Source organism: Lampris incognitus, chromosome 5, assembly GCF_029633865.1.
Source record: "Lampris incognitus isolate fLamInc1 chromosome 5, fLamInc1.hap2, whole genome shotgun sequence".
NCBI lineage: Eukaryota > Metazoa > Chordata > Actinopteri > Lampriformes > Lampridae > Lampris > Lampris incognitus.
The window spans coordinates 60738741-60755223 of record NC_079215.1 but is presented as its reverse complement, the minus strand read 5'-3'; the positions used below and the strand labels follow the sequence as shown (position 1 = coordinate 60755223).

The 16483-nt window shown below is 45.3% G+C and overlaps 1 protein-coding gene across 5 annotated transcripts in view; it reads left to right on the top strand.

The window, feature by feature from the left end:
* The window catches only part of pnpla6 (patatin-like phospholipase domain containing 6), a 106180-nt gene that overhangs the window by 70784 nt on the left and 18913 nt on the right, over nucleotides 1-16483 (top strand). For all 5 annotated transcript variants that reach the window (XM_056279466.1, XM_056279467.1, XM_056279465.1 and 2 more), the window contains 14 exons: nucleotides 554-631; nucleotides 1214-1419; nucleotides 1582-1713; nucleotides 2646-2769; nucleotides 3471-3584; nucleotides 3681-3756; nucleotides 4930-5079; nucleotides 5381-5444; nucleotides 5732-5900; nucleotides 6257-6439; nucleotides 7030-7148; nucleotides 7488-7644; nucleotides 7875-7991; nucleotides 9195-9264. In XM_056279466.1, the coding sequence (XP_056135441.1) occupies nucleotides 554-631; nucleotides 1214-1419; nucleotides 1582-1713; nucleotides 2646-2769; nucleotides 3471-3584; nucleotides 3681-3756; nucleotides 4930-5079; nucleotides 5381-5444; nucleotides 5732-5900; nucleotides 6257-6439; nucleotides 7030-7148; nucleotides 7488-7644; nucleotides 7875-7991; nucleotides 9195-9264 (1759 nt within the window). The remainder of the gene's footprint in view (nucleotides 1-553; nucleotides 632-1213; nucleotides 1420-1581; nucleotides 1714-2645; nucleotides 2770-3470; nucleotides 3585-3680; nucleotides 3757-4929; nucleotides 5080-5380; nucleotides 5445-5731; nucleotides 5901-6256; nucleotides 6440-7029; nucleotides 7149-7487; nucleotides 7645-7874; nucleotides 7992-9194; nucleotides 9265-16483) is intronic.

Here is a 16483-nt window from a genome sequence, read left to right as displayed (position 1 = left end):
AGTCGGGAGGCCCAAGTTCCGACTCGTGATTTAAAGCAACAATTAATAAAAGATTATTACCGTGTTTTTTTTTTCATGTAAATGAGTACACTATGTGTACTCGTGTCTTTATGCGTGCTGAGTAATCCAGGTGAGGAAATCACAAGGTGAGTCAGTTCATCTGGACTCAACGTTTATTGAGAGAAATGTTTCATCACCCGTCCAAGTGACCTCTTCAGCTGAATGAGTAGAAGTGATGAAGTCACTTGGATGAGTGATGAAACATTTCTCCCACCGATCCTTGTGTCCAGATGGACTGAGTCACCTTCTGTGACGATGTATACTCATTTACATGAAAAAATAACAGGAAGTTAAACCACTACAGTGTGTGCTCATTTAAATTGTGAAAAAGCTGAGAAGTCCAGTGGGTTGCAGTTACCTCTCGAATTTTGTCTCCAGTTAGAAGAAATCAAACACAGAATTACTGTTTCTCAGTTGCTAGGATGTCTCATCATTCCCTCATTCAGTTAAAACTGTCTAATCTTGATCTCTGTGTGCCCCCTCTGTAAACTAGGACCCAGCCTTGTTAAATGGGAGAGTGACGCTGCACCATGCCAAAGCTGGAGCTGTGTTAGCCAGACAGGGGGACCAGGTACTCAGCCACAGACACACTACATGTTGCTCCGTCATCTTGCAAATGAAAAAAGAGCTGAGCTGTGTTTATTAATTGGAGATAAAACAAAAGGTAAAAGGGGACTCTGTGGTAAGAGAGACCATTTTGTGACCTGAAGGTCACAGGTTTGATTACTGTGATATGGCCGACTCAAAGCGTCCCTTTACATCAACACTGCACACTTGCCTATCCAAGGACATCGCTCCAAGTTGCCCTGTGCTGTCTGGCCCCTGAGGGACTATACACACATATGTATACATATATATACATATGTATGTATACACACACACACACACACACACACACCATATGTATGCATAATGTATACATATATGTATATGTCTTCTATATATATGTACATCGTATATGTATACATCATATATACATATAGGGGTATCCAGATAACCATGTACCTCATTGACCTCTGTATGATATGGTATTGAACCTCTTATTAAAAAACAGAACATGACATAAAAGACATGCAATATTATTTTTCTGCCCTTTCTCCATCTGTCCCTCTGGCTATCCCCCCCCCCTCTCTCTCTTCCCCCCCTCTCCAAGGATGTGAGCCTGCACTTTGTCCTCTCTGGCTGTCTGCATGTCTATCAGAGGATGATTGACAAGCAGGATGCGGTCTGCCTCTTCGTGACCCAGCCAGGGGAAATGGTGGGCCAGCTGGCCGTACTCACAGGGGAGCCACTTATTTTCACCATCAAGGCTATCCGAGACTGTACTTTCCTGAAGATCTCCAAGTCTGACTTCTACGAGTGAATAGTTTTTCTTTTACTTGCCAAAACTTCTAAGCACACAAAATATGAGTTAGTCTTGACTCAGCATATAGCTGAAGTAGAGCTTAACCTTATTGTTTTGATGATTAATGGCATCAGATCACATATGTAATGTCCCCTGCTCTATGCTGCCACTTGCAGGATAATGAGAGAACAGCCCAGTGTGGTGCTCAGCGCGGCCCACACCGTGGCCATCCGCATGTCCCCTTTCGTCAGGCAGATGGACTTCGCCATTGACTGGATGGCTGTTGAGGCTGGCAGGGCCCTCTACAGGTACTCCGCTCTGCTCTGTAAACTGAAAGTCTTTGTCCTTGCTTGCTTCCTCATGTTTAGTTTGATGGGGGTGCAGACATTTTCTTTTGTTACCCTCTTTCAGCATCATGCTGCGTTCAGACCAAAGGCGGCAAGAATTTTTTGGGCGGCGCGAATGCACGCAAAGGCAATGGGAGGAGGCGAGTGGGCGGAATAATTCGCGGCGAAATTACGGGCGGCGCGAATCGGGCGAATCGAGCGACGAACGCGCCTTTGCGGGAGTTCAAAAATGTCCAACTCGGGCGAAGATTTCGCCAGGCGATAGCCAATCACCTTCAAGTAGGGTTAGAACCCGCCTTCATGTTGAGACATAATACACGCTCCCTACCCAGAATTCCGGTGCAATTCGCCAAGCTGGGCACGTCCCCGGTTTATGCTATGAACCCAAACCGAACGCTGACGCCGGTTTCGGCGGCGCAAGTTGATATAAAGCAGAGCCACCGCAACTGATCTCTGTCGCTCATCCGTGATGATCACAAGTAAACACAAACTGCTCGTGTTTGGTATTTGTTGTGTGCAGTCTAGTAAACTTGCTAGCAGCGTTGGTGTAACTAGACTGCTTGTTGTGACGTCAACACAGCGAATTCGCGTCCTGTTCGAACACACCTGGCGGAGCTGGCGGCCAAACTCTGGCCAACAAAGCGGCGCCAACTCTCTCGCCGCCTTTGGTCTGAACGTAGCATTAGTCTCATTAATTTTACTCATTTTTTAGAGCAGAACTGTCCATGTACAAGTGTACTGTTGTTTTGATCAGTTCAAGTTAACCAGTTGAATTATCTACAAACGTGAGCTCAAAAATAACTCCTTACTGCATTCAGAGTACCTAAACCATGCCTGTGTATAAATAAACAGAGATTTCTTCTGATTTCTGTTGCCCTGTCCTTTGCCAACAGGCAGGATGACCAGTCAGACTGCACGTACATTGTTCTGAACGGCCGTCTACGTTCGGTCATCCGCAAGGCGAATGGCAAGAAGGAGCTGGTGGGGGAGTATGGCAGGGGAGATCTCATCGGAGTGGTGAGAACAAGGCCGTGTCTCGCTGAGTGCTCAGTCATCAGGGTTATACACTTTAGAGTACTCGGTCTTTGGTTTTAAACTGAAACAGGGAGATGAAAACGTGTAAATTAACAAGAACAACCAGGCGAACCAAATTCAGCCGAATCATCAGGGACCTCCTAGAGCATGCGCCCCTCCTGTACTTGTATGCTCCTCCTGCCCCTGAATTGCACTTTAGGATAAATATCAATTCATCGGCACTTAATTTTGCTCGCCTCCTCAACCTCTCCCTCCCACTCCGTTCACTCACACCAGCAGCAAGTTTACTTTTGAAAATCACAGAGTTGATAATCCTATGCATTAGAAAAATAATTTATATAATACCACTTTTTGCACCTTAAATCAATATCGGTACCATGTTCAGTCTTGCATGCTATTCGCGATGGCAAGAAATGCTTCACTGTTTATGAAATGCAATGGAAAATAAAACTGATATATGTTCCGAGATATTTTTCCATGACTGACTTTTCTATAGCACTCATTTCGGAACTAAATCCAAACGGTTTGGGATCCAAGTCTCTAACTTTGTTTAGCAACTTATTTAAAACGCTTAATTTGATAATGCTATGTGATTCAGTTCTGATGTCCTATTTGAAAGTTTTGTTTTGTTGCTGGCATTAAACTGATGAGGAAAAATTGCATCTAATGTTATTTTGGTACAGGTGGAAGCTTTGACCAGACAGCCAAGAGCTACTACAGTCCATGCGGTCAGAGATACAGAGCTGGTTAAACTGCCCGAGGGGACACTCAATAACATCAAGAGGCGATACCCACAGGTCAGCAGGAGTACTTAAGCACCACTCTGAAATTCCAGGCTGGGTTTAGGTTCATGTCCGGTTGGGATTGGGCTGATGTTTGAACTCTGACTTCAGGTGGTGACAAGGCTGATCCACTTGCTGGGCCAGAAGATCTTGGGGAACCTGCAGCAGGGTAGAGGTCCATTCTCAGGTGAGGTTACAAGGATGGTAATGCTAATGTAATGTTTACCATTTTTGTGTGCCAGACCTGTGAACCAAGTAAACCAATCATTTATTGATGCATAAAGAGAGGGCCTACGATGTTGGCTCATTTAAGACCTGTTCAGGAGAACAGTGTGTGTAACAGTAATAATGTGCGATACAAATGTATACTTTTTTTTTTGAGCAGTTAGTTCATACATGTACATATATGATATCCAGTGCTCATTTTTCAAGTATATACAACATATGGTAAACAAAAAGAAAAACAACAGAGTACTAAACAGCAACAGATGCTTAATGCAAAACAGGTATTACATGAATATAACATATTGCATATTAACGGTACAAACCAGCTTAACCGAATACAAAATAAAAATAAAAAGTCCCTCCCCATCCCTCTACTGCTCAGTAGTTGATTAGTAGTGAAATATATTGATTGTAGGATTGGCTAGTTGCACAAGCAAGGTAATGAATAAGGGGTAACCAGGATTTTCCAAACAGTGGGAGTAGTACAGTAGTCTGCAGCCCTCCCCGGATCAGCAGAGGGGGTGGAGCAGCAACCAGGAAGGCTCAGAAGATTGGGGTAATTGGCTGGATACAACTGGGGGAAAAAAGGGGAAAGAAATACCCCCCCCCCCCAAAACATTTTTTTTTTTTGCAAAAAACTCAATTAAGCGTGGATCAGACTGAATATGCCAGTTTGAAAAGGTGCGTTTTGAGATGGGATGTGAAGGTTGAAAGAGAGTCAATATTGTGAATGTCTTGTGGGGGAGAGTTCCATAGGCGGGGGGCAGAATGACTGAAGGCTCTAGACCCCGTGGAAGTCAAGCGGGCCCATGGTTTAGTGAGTTGGAGAGCAGAAGAGGATCTGAGAGTGCAGGAGGGCGTGTGGATATGAAGGAGTTCAGAAAGATATGAAGGAGCTAGGTTATTAAGGGCCTTAAAGGTGAGAAGCAGGATCTTGAAGTCAATGTGGTATTTAACAGGGAGCCAATGGAGTTGCTGAAGAACAGGAGTGATATGATCTATGGAAGGAGTTCTGGTAATGATACGGGCAGCTGAATTCTGGACCAGTTGACGTTTATGAAGACACTTGAGGGGAAGACCGCCAATGTAACTAAATAACTCAAATTCTGTCACCCTCTGGGGTCCTTTGTTCTAGGTTCAGCCCTGGGTCTGTCCAGTGTGACGACCAGCCCTGATGTCACCAACCCCGCCAGCAACCTCTCCACCGTGGCTGTCCTGCCTGTCTGTGATGAGGTGCCAATCAACGCCTTCAACCTGGAGCTTAGCCATGCCCTCAGTGCCATTGGTAGATTTCACAATGCCTATCAAACCCAACAGCCCTTGTTTCAGAGTTTGTTGATTAATATCCAGGTCAGGCATTAGGCTAAAATGGATTATAGACATTTATTTATTTGAATAGTTGATACTTATGATTTGAGAAGTAAGCGCTTATGTTTAAAAGCCAAATTAGACGGCTAAATCAAGCTCACCCAGTCTACTAATGCCAAAGCAGATTGAAATAAACATGGTATATTATAGATTGTTGCCAAACTGGTCTTAGTGTATGGTCCATGACTAGACTTTTCTGTCTCTGTTCTGATGTTCAGGACCCACTCTGCTGCTAACAAGTGACATCATCAGAGAGCGACTGGGTGCTTCTGCTTTGGATAGGTCAGTTTGGTGACAACAGCCAGAAAATTCCCTCAAAAATCTTCCCCCTCAAACCTTAATACCTAGTCTTTAAATTCTTCATGCCTTACACTAGGTTGTCTTTTTCCACTTGTCCCCTGCATTCTTATTTACCTTGCACATGTACTCTTAATCTTCTCTGCTGTCTCCATCCCCTCGGTCACTGGTTGTCTATAAGATTGCTCTTGTCAATTTCTGGTCCCCTCTTGTTCTCCACCGCTTATTTTTATCATCCCTGCTAACAACACGTCCCCTCCTCTTTCTGTTAGTATCCATGAGTACCGTTTGTCTGGCTGGTTGGCCCAGCAAGAGGACATCAACCGAATAGTCCTGTACCAGACAGACTGCAGCATGTCCCCCTGGACACAGCGCTGCATTCGACAGGCTGACTGCATCCTAATCGTGGGACTAGGGGACCAGGAACCAGCCCTTGGACAGGTGGGCTGGGTGGCGGGGTTGTTGGGATAGCAGGAAGCTACTCTGTCTTATGGGACAAGTTTATTTTTATCATTTACCAAAGTACCCACCCAGAGACAAAGTGATCAGGTTCTCGCTGTTTCATGCTATTTGCTTTCCTTCCTTGAGCATAAAGCAAAGTAATCAAGACATTTAAATATGAACATTTGGTACTTTTTATAAAGTTTTCCTCAACATTCTTAGCGTTTGACTTAGGAAATCTAGGGAAAAGAGACTGCACTGATTCACGAATGTGATCTACAATAGATCTACATAAACCCCTCATCCCCTCCCCCCACCCCCTGTGTCTCACTTCCCCAACCACCCAAATCCTCCAGTTGGAGCAGATGCTGGAGAACACCGCAGTCCGGGCCCTGAAGCAGCTGGTAATCCTACACAGAGAGGACGGGCCGGGCCCCTCCAGGACCGTAGAGTGGCTCAATATGCGCAGTTGGTGTTCCGGACACATCCACCTTAAGTGTCCCCGCAGGGTCTTCTCTAGACGCAGCCCCACAAGACTGGTATTGGAGGCTCCATAGACTTAACCACCTGTTCTTCTTTCTCTTCTCTATTTACTTGGCTCTTTTCTTGCAAACACTGTTGCTCCAGGGCCTCGGGAGTATTTGTCATATTGTGTGATCACTTTGACTGATATGTCTAACATTCTCAAACACAACATAAAGAAAGAAGAGTACAACAACAACATGGATGGCACTCCTTTGCCCTCCCATTCCTCCTAGATTACATCCCCCTCTTTACTTGAATAAACAATCCATCAGATACAATTGTTCAGTTATGATTGCATCTATTGTGAGGGCACGGTGAGGTTCATTGTTGGTCTCTTCAAACTCTTGGTTGAAAGAACTAAGTCTGGAAGGCTGTCTCTACATATGTCTGCAGTGTAATTGTAAAATATCATTGAATTTTAAGAGGAATACTAGACAATGTAGAAAAGTATTTAACAGATAATTTTTCTCAGAAAACTGCTGTGATTTGCTGCTTGGTAGTGTCTTGATGCATTGTCTTGAAACTAGCGGTGCTAGTCCTGAGTTGGTAAATTGTGCACCTGGGATTGATCCTTTTTTTTAATTCATTTTGACCTTGTCTGCAGAGGGAGCTGTATGAGAAGGTGTTTGAGAAGACTGCAGACAGACACAGTGATTTCTCTCGACTGGCTCGGGTCCTAACCGGCAACAGCATCGCGCTGGTGCTTGGTGGAGGGGGTGCCAGGTGAGAAGTGACCACCAAATAGGTTTTGTTCTTGATTGTCAGAAACGCCAGCCACTACATGCTTTGGAAATTTCAGCTATATCTGACATGTAATTGTAAAGCCGTCTGGGACTAAATTGTAATTTAGGGTTATACAAATAAATTTGACTTGACTTTTACTAGCTGGTAGCATGTAGCCATTTTGACACAAACACACCAGTGAATATTTATTAATATTCTCTTCTTTATATTCAACTTCTTGATGTTTTCAGGCAATATTGGCAGTCATCTGACCACACATTGGTGTATTGCTGTCAGTCAGTGCAAACGGTTAATTGGTTATCGCTTTATCTCCTGCAGAGGGTGCTCCCATGTAGGAGTGATCAAGGCTATGGAAGAGGCAGGAATTCCCATTGACATTGTTGGCGGGACCTCCATTGGCTCATTCATAGGAGCCTTGTACGCTGAAGAGAGGAGCGCTGTCCGAACAAAACAGAGAGCTAGAGAATGGTCGAAGGTGAACACCTCTCTGTGCTACACAATCATGCTTTCTAAATGTCTGATAACACCACTCCCAATGTTTTCTGGATGCAGCTTTCAGTTCTATCAAAACAAAAAAAAAACAATGTTAAGTAGCAAATTAAGAAAGAACGTGTTGGTTTTGTCACAACTGAATGTACATAAATGCTTTCTCGCTTCTTTTCTCTCCATTTTGCAGTCTGTCTGACCCTTTTGTTTTTGTTTTAGGCAATGAACTCAGTGTTCAAAACGGTACTGGACTTGACTTATCCCATCACCTCCATGTTTTCTGGCTCAGCCTTCAATGCCAGCATCTACAAAGTGTTCCAAGATAAGCAAGCTGAGGTGAGATCGCCTGGGTCCAGTGCTTTGAATCCATCCACACCACCAAGTTGACTGATTCTTCTGGTCTGGCATCATGACGTGAAACAGCTGTTTCTCAGCTGAAAAAGCCATTATCCAATAATCGCCGCTGGGGACTAATGATTAGCCGATCAGCGCCACAGGCCGGACTATCACTTGTCAAGCCGTTGTCAAGCATTAGATGGCACATCTTCTCAATATCGCCCGACATTATAGTTTGTTTTTACTTCGCTCAGCTCTACTCGTAAAACCCCGGCAAAACCAGTATGTTGGCATGAGCAATGCATCAGTGTTGACTTAAAAAGACGTTGGCGAATTGGTGGTGCTCTTGGGTGGAGGAGCCAGCAGAGGTATTGTGTCCCATCTTTGTAACTAGTGGCGCCTACTGGTAGTGGGCTCCTGCATAGCTGTAGAAGAGCCAGAAGAAACAGCTAGTGTGACTAGATGCTAACAGTCCAGATGTAGGACAAACAGTAAGTTCTTAAGGGACAATGCAAGACCCTTTTTTATAGGTTATACCAACAAAAAAAGGTGTAGAACTTTACTATGATGCACAAGTGGCTTAATCAGATACATTCCTATCGCACTCACACACTTTTTCCTGCCCCTGTTTGGCACCAGCGTCACTCAGGGTATGTGTCTGCATACTTGGTTGTAACTGCGTGATCATTTCTTTTTGCGAGTAGCCTCTGCTTATCTTGATATATCACTGGCTAGCTCCAATTACTGCCTTGTTGGTGTGTTTTGACTGGTCACAATTTAACATGGCCTTCAGTCAAACATGAGGAGCAAGAGCTAGCGCAGAGACATCTCAGCAGAGAATGTCAGGAGTTGTGCCAATCCCCAGTGCTGAATGCAACCTCAAGTAATCATGAAAGTTCATAGTTAAGTGTTTAAACAGAGAAATATGTACTTGTGTTATTTTGCTTCAAACATGCATTACATTCCTCTGGAGAAACCTTCAGGTCTCAGGGGAAAAGACGCAGTCAGCAACTCCACGTTTATCAGAGGATGCATGTGGCTAGTCTAGGCGCTCCCAAACCACCATTGTGCAATTGGCGGGACCAGAGGAGAACTAGGGAATTGGACTTGTTAAATTGAGATATAAAAGGGAGAAAATCAATAGAAAAAGTGCTGAGATTTTGTTTTGTTTGTTTATTTGTTTTTTGTTTTTGTTGTCCCAAGGACCTGTGGCTGCCATACTTTAATGTCACAACTGACATCACAGCCTCAGCGATGCGTGTCCACCAAGACGGTGAGTTACAGCTGACCTGAACGTATGGATTCCTTGGCATCTATCCTATTGCTGTTTTGGTTACGCCTTCTTCATTTGTCACGTGCTTTAGGATACCAGCCATTTGTTTTTGCAGGAAAGTGTTACGTGTATGATTGTCTGTTAGATACTCAAACGTAAGTGCAAGTTCACAAACACACCTAACAAGTGAGGTCAGTTAAATTTTCCACACTTGACACAGTGACACATACCGCAGCTCAGTCCACTCACAGTGTTACGTCCATGAATGACAGAGAACTAATGTTTGAAATTGGCATGGCTATTAATAAGTTTCTCACAAAAATGAAGCCCCCAGTAACTTCAGCCCTTAATCACTCGGGAGCAAAATGGCACTTTCACACTCTAAATTCAATGCCTGTGTTAGTATACACACCGATCAGCCAAACCATTAAAACCACTGACAGGTAAGTGAATAACATTGATGATCTCATTACAGTGGCACTGGTCAAGGGGTGGGATACATTAGGCAGCAAGGGAACCATTAGTTCTTTAAGTTGATGTGTTGGAAACAGGAAAAATGGGCAAGCGTAAGGATCTGAGCAACTTCGATAAGGGTCAAATTGTGATGGCTCGATAGATGACTGGGTCATAGCATCTCCAAAACGGCAGGTCTTGTGGGGTCTTACCAGTATGCCGTGGTCAGTACCTACCAAAAGCGGTCCAAGAAAGGACAACCGGTGAACCGGCGACTGGGTTGACGGCGACCAGGGCTCATTGATTTGCATGGGAAGAGAAAGCTAGCCGGTCTGATCCGATCCCACAGAAGAGCTACTGTAGCTTAAATTGCTGAGAAAGTTAAAGCTGGCTATGATAGACAACTGTCAGAACACACAGTGCATCGCAGCTTGCTGTGTATGGGGCTGCATAGCCGCAGACGGGTCAGAGACCCATGATGACCCCTGTCCACTGCTGAAAGTGCCTACAACGGGTATATGAGCATCAGAACTGGAATACAGAGCAGTGAAAGGGAGGTGTCCTGGTCTGATGAATCACGTTTTCTTTTATATCATGTGGACAGCTGAGTGCATGTGCGTCGTTTACCTGGGGAAGAGATGGCACCAGGATGCACTATGGGAAGAAGGCAAGCCAACGGAGGCAGTATGATGCTCTGAGCAGTGTTCTGCTGGGAAACCTTGTGGCCCGACATTCATGTGGATGTTACTTTGACACATACCACCTACCTAAAACATTGTTGCAGACCAGGTTCACACCTTTATTGCAATGGTATTCCCTGATGGCAGCGGCCTCTTTCAGCAGGATAATGTGCCCTGCCACGCTGCAAAAATTGTTCAGAAATGGTTTGAGGAACATGACAAAAGAGTTCAAGGTGTTGCCTTGGCCTCCAAATTCCCCAGATCTCAATCTGGTCGAGCACCTGTGGGATGTGCTGGAAAATAAAGTCGGATTCATGGAGGCCCCACCTCGCAACTTATGGGACCTAAAGGATCTGCCGATAACGTCTTGGTGTCAGATACCAGAGGACACCTTCAGAGGTCTTGTGGAGTCCATGCCTCGATGGGTCAGAGCTGTTTTGGTGGCACGAGGGGGACCCACACAGTATTAGGCAGGCAGTTTTAATGTTTTGGCTGATCAGTGTGCACTGGTACGCTGATAGAATGCTTTGTATAGCAAAGACTAGAGATGAAGTTAGCGTTTTGTAGGCGTAAGACAAGTAGACTAGTATTAACACATGAAACATGTTGAGAGACACTACCTTAACTGACCATTTCATTATCCAGAGGGATTTGACTGCACGTTTTTGACTGAAGGGCATGGAGCAGAGTTTAAAGGCAGATATTGTAGGCCTGGGGGGGGGGGGGGACAATATTTACCACATGTAGATCATATATAGCTCTGCCCATGCCTGTATTCTCATTTATCAGTAGTGACATAATGTTTATTGAATGTGTATGTTTGACTGGCATAAGAAATGGACTCTGACTAACTTTAACTAAAAGTATATCCAACCTGGGATGACCCTGACACAACCTACCCCCAAACCCAGTGTGGAATTTAACATCATTTTCAATATATAATCTAAAAAATCATAAGAAGCGCACTATAATTTATCTTGAAAGAGTGCAGATTTGTTTGAAAAGTTCTTACGTGTTTTGTTTGGCTCTTTAGATGTGTGATCATTTACTGTATTTAAGGCCAGGAGGGTGTAGGTTTGCTGGCCTGGGTCTGTCAGAGAACATTTATATGCCAGTAAATGCATCTTAGCATGTGTGTACTAACTGCTTTGGCGTCCTTGTCACAACTCACCATCCTTTCATCAACCTTTCTGTCATGATTGAGTCTCTCTCTCTCTCTCTCTCTCTCTCTCTCTCTCTCTCTCTCTCTCGCTCACTCTCCGTCTAGTCATATAAACCTGTTAAAGTTTAACTTCTGCACAGGTTTCCTTTGCCCTCTGTTACCTCACATCTCCACATGATCTTAGAAACTTCCACCACGTCCTCGATACCTCCTTAATGTCCGTTCCTTGTGTAAACAGAGGGACTTAGTAGAACCTATAGGCTACGCTGTTGGCAAAATAATCAGTTTAGTCACTGACCCCTAGAACCCCCACCCCCCTCCATGTGTAGGATCCAGAACACTCATCCCTGGCTCCCTTCTCACTTGCTCTTTAATGCCACAGCCACCCTGCGCTTGTTTCATTCCCTACCTCCTCTACACCTCTCATCGTCTTACTGGTGTGTCTTCCTGATGCGTTCTCTAGTGCGGCGCTGAAAATGTCAAATTTACCGCGGTCATTGTTAAGGAGCTGTGTGTATCCATTGTTTGGTTGGTTACTTTCCCTCAAGGCCTCTGTGAGGTCTGAGGCGTGTTCAAACAGGATGGTTCACAGTGTGTTACAGCGGCCCCTGCTGGCTCATTCAGCAAGCGAGCCAACACCTGTCGCTCTCCACCCGATAAGATAAGATGTACTTTATTAATCCCAGTGGAGAAATTCCTCCTCTGCCATCCCAACATGCACACTGAAAACAGTGGGCGGCCGCCGTACAGCCCCCCGGGGACCGACTCCAGTACTTCTTGCCATGCCTTCCTCAGGGGCACAGACAGGCGTATTAACCTAACATGCATGTCTTCTGATGGTGGGGGGAAACTGGAGCAAACCCACAGACACGGGGAGAACATGCAAACTCCACAAAGAAAGGACCTGGGATGGCCTGGGGTTCGAACCCAGAACCTTTATGCTGTGAGGCAACAGTGGTAACCACTAGGCCAGCGTAACTCAAGGTAGTCGGTAGTCTAATGTTGTGTTCACACCAAACGCGAAGCAATTTTTTCACATGATGAGATTACATATAAAGTCAATGTATAGACGTGAATTCGCGTGATGCGAAAACGTGAATTTCAGGTCATTCGCGTATTCGCACGAGTTGAAAATATTCAACTTGATTGAAAAATTTGCGTGACGCTGTGTCGTGAAAGCCTATCAGCGTTGAGATTCTCCTGACGTCCTGTTGAGTCAGATAATGGAGGACGAGCTGATCGTCGCGGGTTCGCGTACTCGATCCTGCGGCCAAACTCGCGTAACGCGAATAAAAACAAACGATCCTGTGATCAAACTCGCACACGTAAAGCGAGGCGAAATTTCGCTTAGCGTTTGGTGGGAACACAGCGTAAGGATCAAGTGTAAAACACAACCAGTCCCGTCTGTAAATCTGTCCTCTTTTTTGAGGGCCTACTTTTTAGATCGGAGGGTTGTCCCTGCTTCTCTCTCTCTCTCTCTCTCTCTCTCTCTCTCTCTCTCTCTCTCTCTCTCTCTCTCTCTCTCTCTCTCTCTCTCTCTCTCTCTCTCTCTCCCCCCCCCCTCTCTCTCTGTTGTCCCCTTCTCCTGCTTCTTGCCCTTGGCAATCTGGTCATCTAACCATGCTAATTATTTAATACAATTAATACAAACATCAAACAGATGTAAGACTCTTAACCATGTCAGTCTGTAGGGCTTATTTACAGTAGTTCATAGTCATCAGTTTGTTGTCACTTACTGTCATGGGCAGGTTTCTGTTTCAAATATTTGGCACGATTAGGTTTTTAAATATCGATGCTGATATGTTTTGTTATGATGTCTTGAGCCAAACGTTTTCTGTATATTAAAATGTTGGTCTTCCCATTGGGGCCCCACAGTGGCCTCTTGGTTAGCAGTGTTGCCCCACAGGATGAGGGTCCTGGGTTCGATTCCAGCCCATCCATGCAGAGTTTGCATGTTTTCCCTGTGTTTGTGTAGGGTTCTTCTGGTTTCTCTGGTTTTCTTCCACAGTCCGAAGACCTGTGTGTAGTGTGTGTAGTGAATGAGAGTCTTCAAATTGCGCGTAGTTGTGATTGGTGTTTGAGTAACTGTGTGTGTGTGGGCCCTGCGATGGACTGGCACCCTGTCCAGGTTTTCTCCCTGCTTTCTACTGAACATCTACTGGGACAGACTCCAGTGTAAACTGTTTCGTCAAACTGGCCGGATCTAGAATATGTTATCATGTGTTTGTTTATTCATCTTAAGACTCAAAAAGGAAATGATGAAGTTTTGTTCAGGTTGTTTTCCAGTATTGCCACTTCCTATCGCGCCCTTCTCTTTTTGTCCTGCATTTTGCCGTCTCTCCCCCCCCCCCCGCTATCTTGCCAGAGTTCTCTCTCTGTGTCTCTTCTACTTTCTGTCTTCCTCTCCCTGCCTCTGTCTCTCTATCTGCCCCGCTCTCCTCTTTCTCTCTCTCACGTGGAGTCCTCCCTATGTTTGATGTGGTCTTCCTTTTCCATCTTCATCTCCCGACAGGCTGCGTCTGGCGCTATGTTAGAGCCAGTGCCTCCTACACCCCCTACTTACCTCCCCTCTGCGATCCCAAGGATGGCCACTTGCTTGTGGATGGTTGCTATGTTAACAATGTCCCAGGTCAGACTTCAAAAGACCCACCCATCGTAACAAACCCCGCCCCCTAAAACCACAACCGATCACTCGGCTGCCCTTCCACTCATCCCCCCCCCCCCCCCCACCGCCGCTCTCTCCCCAGATTCTTAACTCACTCCTTAACCAAACCCATCTTGACCAGCTGGACATTGGGAACTCATGGCTTGGAAGGAAAGACTTAATACAATACAGTTACAGTCTCTGAGTCGACCAAATAGTGCATCATTGTCTCAGTGACAGATGACCAATTGGATATGTTTTTGATTTTAATTGGCTTCGTCCACTTGTCTATCAGATGCCAATTTGCCGAGCCCCGCCCCTAATATGAAGCCCTCTGACTGACTTTGAGGCTTTGTCCATGCATGCACAGATATCCATGGTTCAGAGAGAGAAAGGTGCATGATGGTCCTGCGTCTCATGGCTGTGAACTTGGCTAGTAAATCCTGTTTGCCTTTTTCTCCCATTGCGGCTCGCTGTCACGCATCTGGTTTCTTAAGCACAGTCGCAAAAACAGAGTCCAGCATAGCAGAGAAAGGACGGCCTGTCGATAAGTCTCCATTAAAATGGATTTTTTTAAATTACACATTTTAGAATAGAAGTCATGCTTTGTATTTGTGTTATAGAAAATGTGATATTGCTGAAGGTACTCCCCCCTCCTCCAACTGCAGAAGGACAATACAAAGGTCATTGGTGCATCTTTGCGTTTTGGGCTGTGGATCACTGCAAGTTTCCATAGGCCTGACTTGTGTTTGTCCTGTGGACTCAGCTGTCGCTTTTACCTCTTGTTTCCTACGAGGAAGTCCTTGTGGCGTTGCTTCTGTGTCCTTTCAGTCACCTGAACCTACAGAGACATGTTACGCCTCTCCCAACCAGCACCGGTCTCTACCCAGGCTTTGCTTGCCTCTCTGTGCATGCCGATATCACATACAGAATGAAGCAAATCTGTGTATTTCCTCTAAATATATATTTCTTTGGCTTTTATGTATTTATTGACTTTATTTTTTTGTTACTCAGGGTGAAGTGTTCTGGATCCTAAAGGAGCCCATTTATACACCCTCTATTTCCTGTCCCTTAAGTTTTTTTTTAATTCAGAAACACAAGGGCCTTAAAGCTAGAACGAGTAGGATTTGCCGGTTGCGGTTTATAAACACAACTTTCAAAGTTGGCCCCTCCCCCCGCCTCAACGTCACCAGAAGGACACGCCCCCTGACCACAGTTGCCAGAACACATCCTGGCGTACAGGCCAACTCCGTGGCGCTCTTTATTCCCAATCCCCTCCTTCAGTGCTTGCCAGCGGGTGAAAGCCAACCCCGGAGTCGCTCTCTTTTTGGAATTAGCTTTGTCCGCTTGGTGTTTCGCCTCGCTATATTTGCATCTTTTCAGCACTGTTGTCGTAGCTCCTCTTGGATTCGTGCCTATGATCTCGATGTGGCACCTGATAGCTACGCCTTTATAGAGTCCCACTGCCCAAAGGTTAACGCCTAGAAACTTCTCGCACACAGTAAAATCGGAAAACACAGGCAGAGGACAGGGTCTCTACGGGTACAGACACCGCCGGACACGCCTGGTGGCTCATAAGTTATGATCGAGAGGGATTATTTTTGCATGGCGTTGATTGGTATGCATTGATTTTTAGGAAAATCCTACTTGTTCTACCTTTAACTGATGACATAATTATCCTACATAGACAAATTAAATACCGTCTAGGAAGTCCTACAAAGTCCATCCCCCCTGTTGATCAATATATTTCCACCACAGCTTCACAGTCTTGCTTCAGAAAACCCACAGACAAGACCCACACAACACAGTTGCACCCTTCTCTTTTCACCGTGGTGCCCCTTATCCTTCCAACCCATGCACCACCGGCCTGCTCCCGTTCCCTACTGGGGCACAAGGGGGTAGGCCGGTTGCTGCCCCTGACGTGTTCACTGTGATAGAGATCCCCAAACACTGTCACGACACTTGTCACAGCTACTGTTTTGAGGTTACTCAACAAACACTGACACTCCAGTTGAGACATGGAGAACTGGACCTCCATCAGTCTCAACTGAAAGGGTTTTCATTCCAGCAACTGTCAAGTGGCAATCTGTATTGTACTCCACCAGATCAAAACCAGGCCTAACGTAACACTAAAATAACATTATAACACGAAAAGAACACCGCTGTCGGGACAGTAGTTTGGAGATCAAACAGCCTTTCCTCTGTCACACTTGCCATATACTTGTTTTTACCTTTCACACAGGTCCACAGTAAAATGTGCTCTCTGTGCAAGGTAATGAG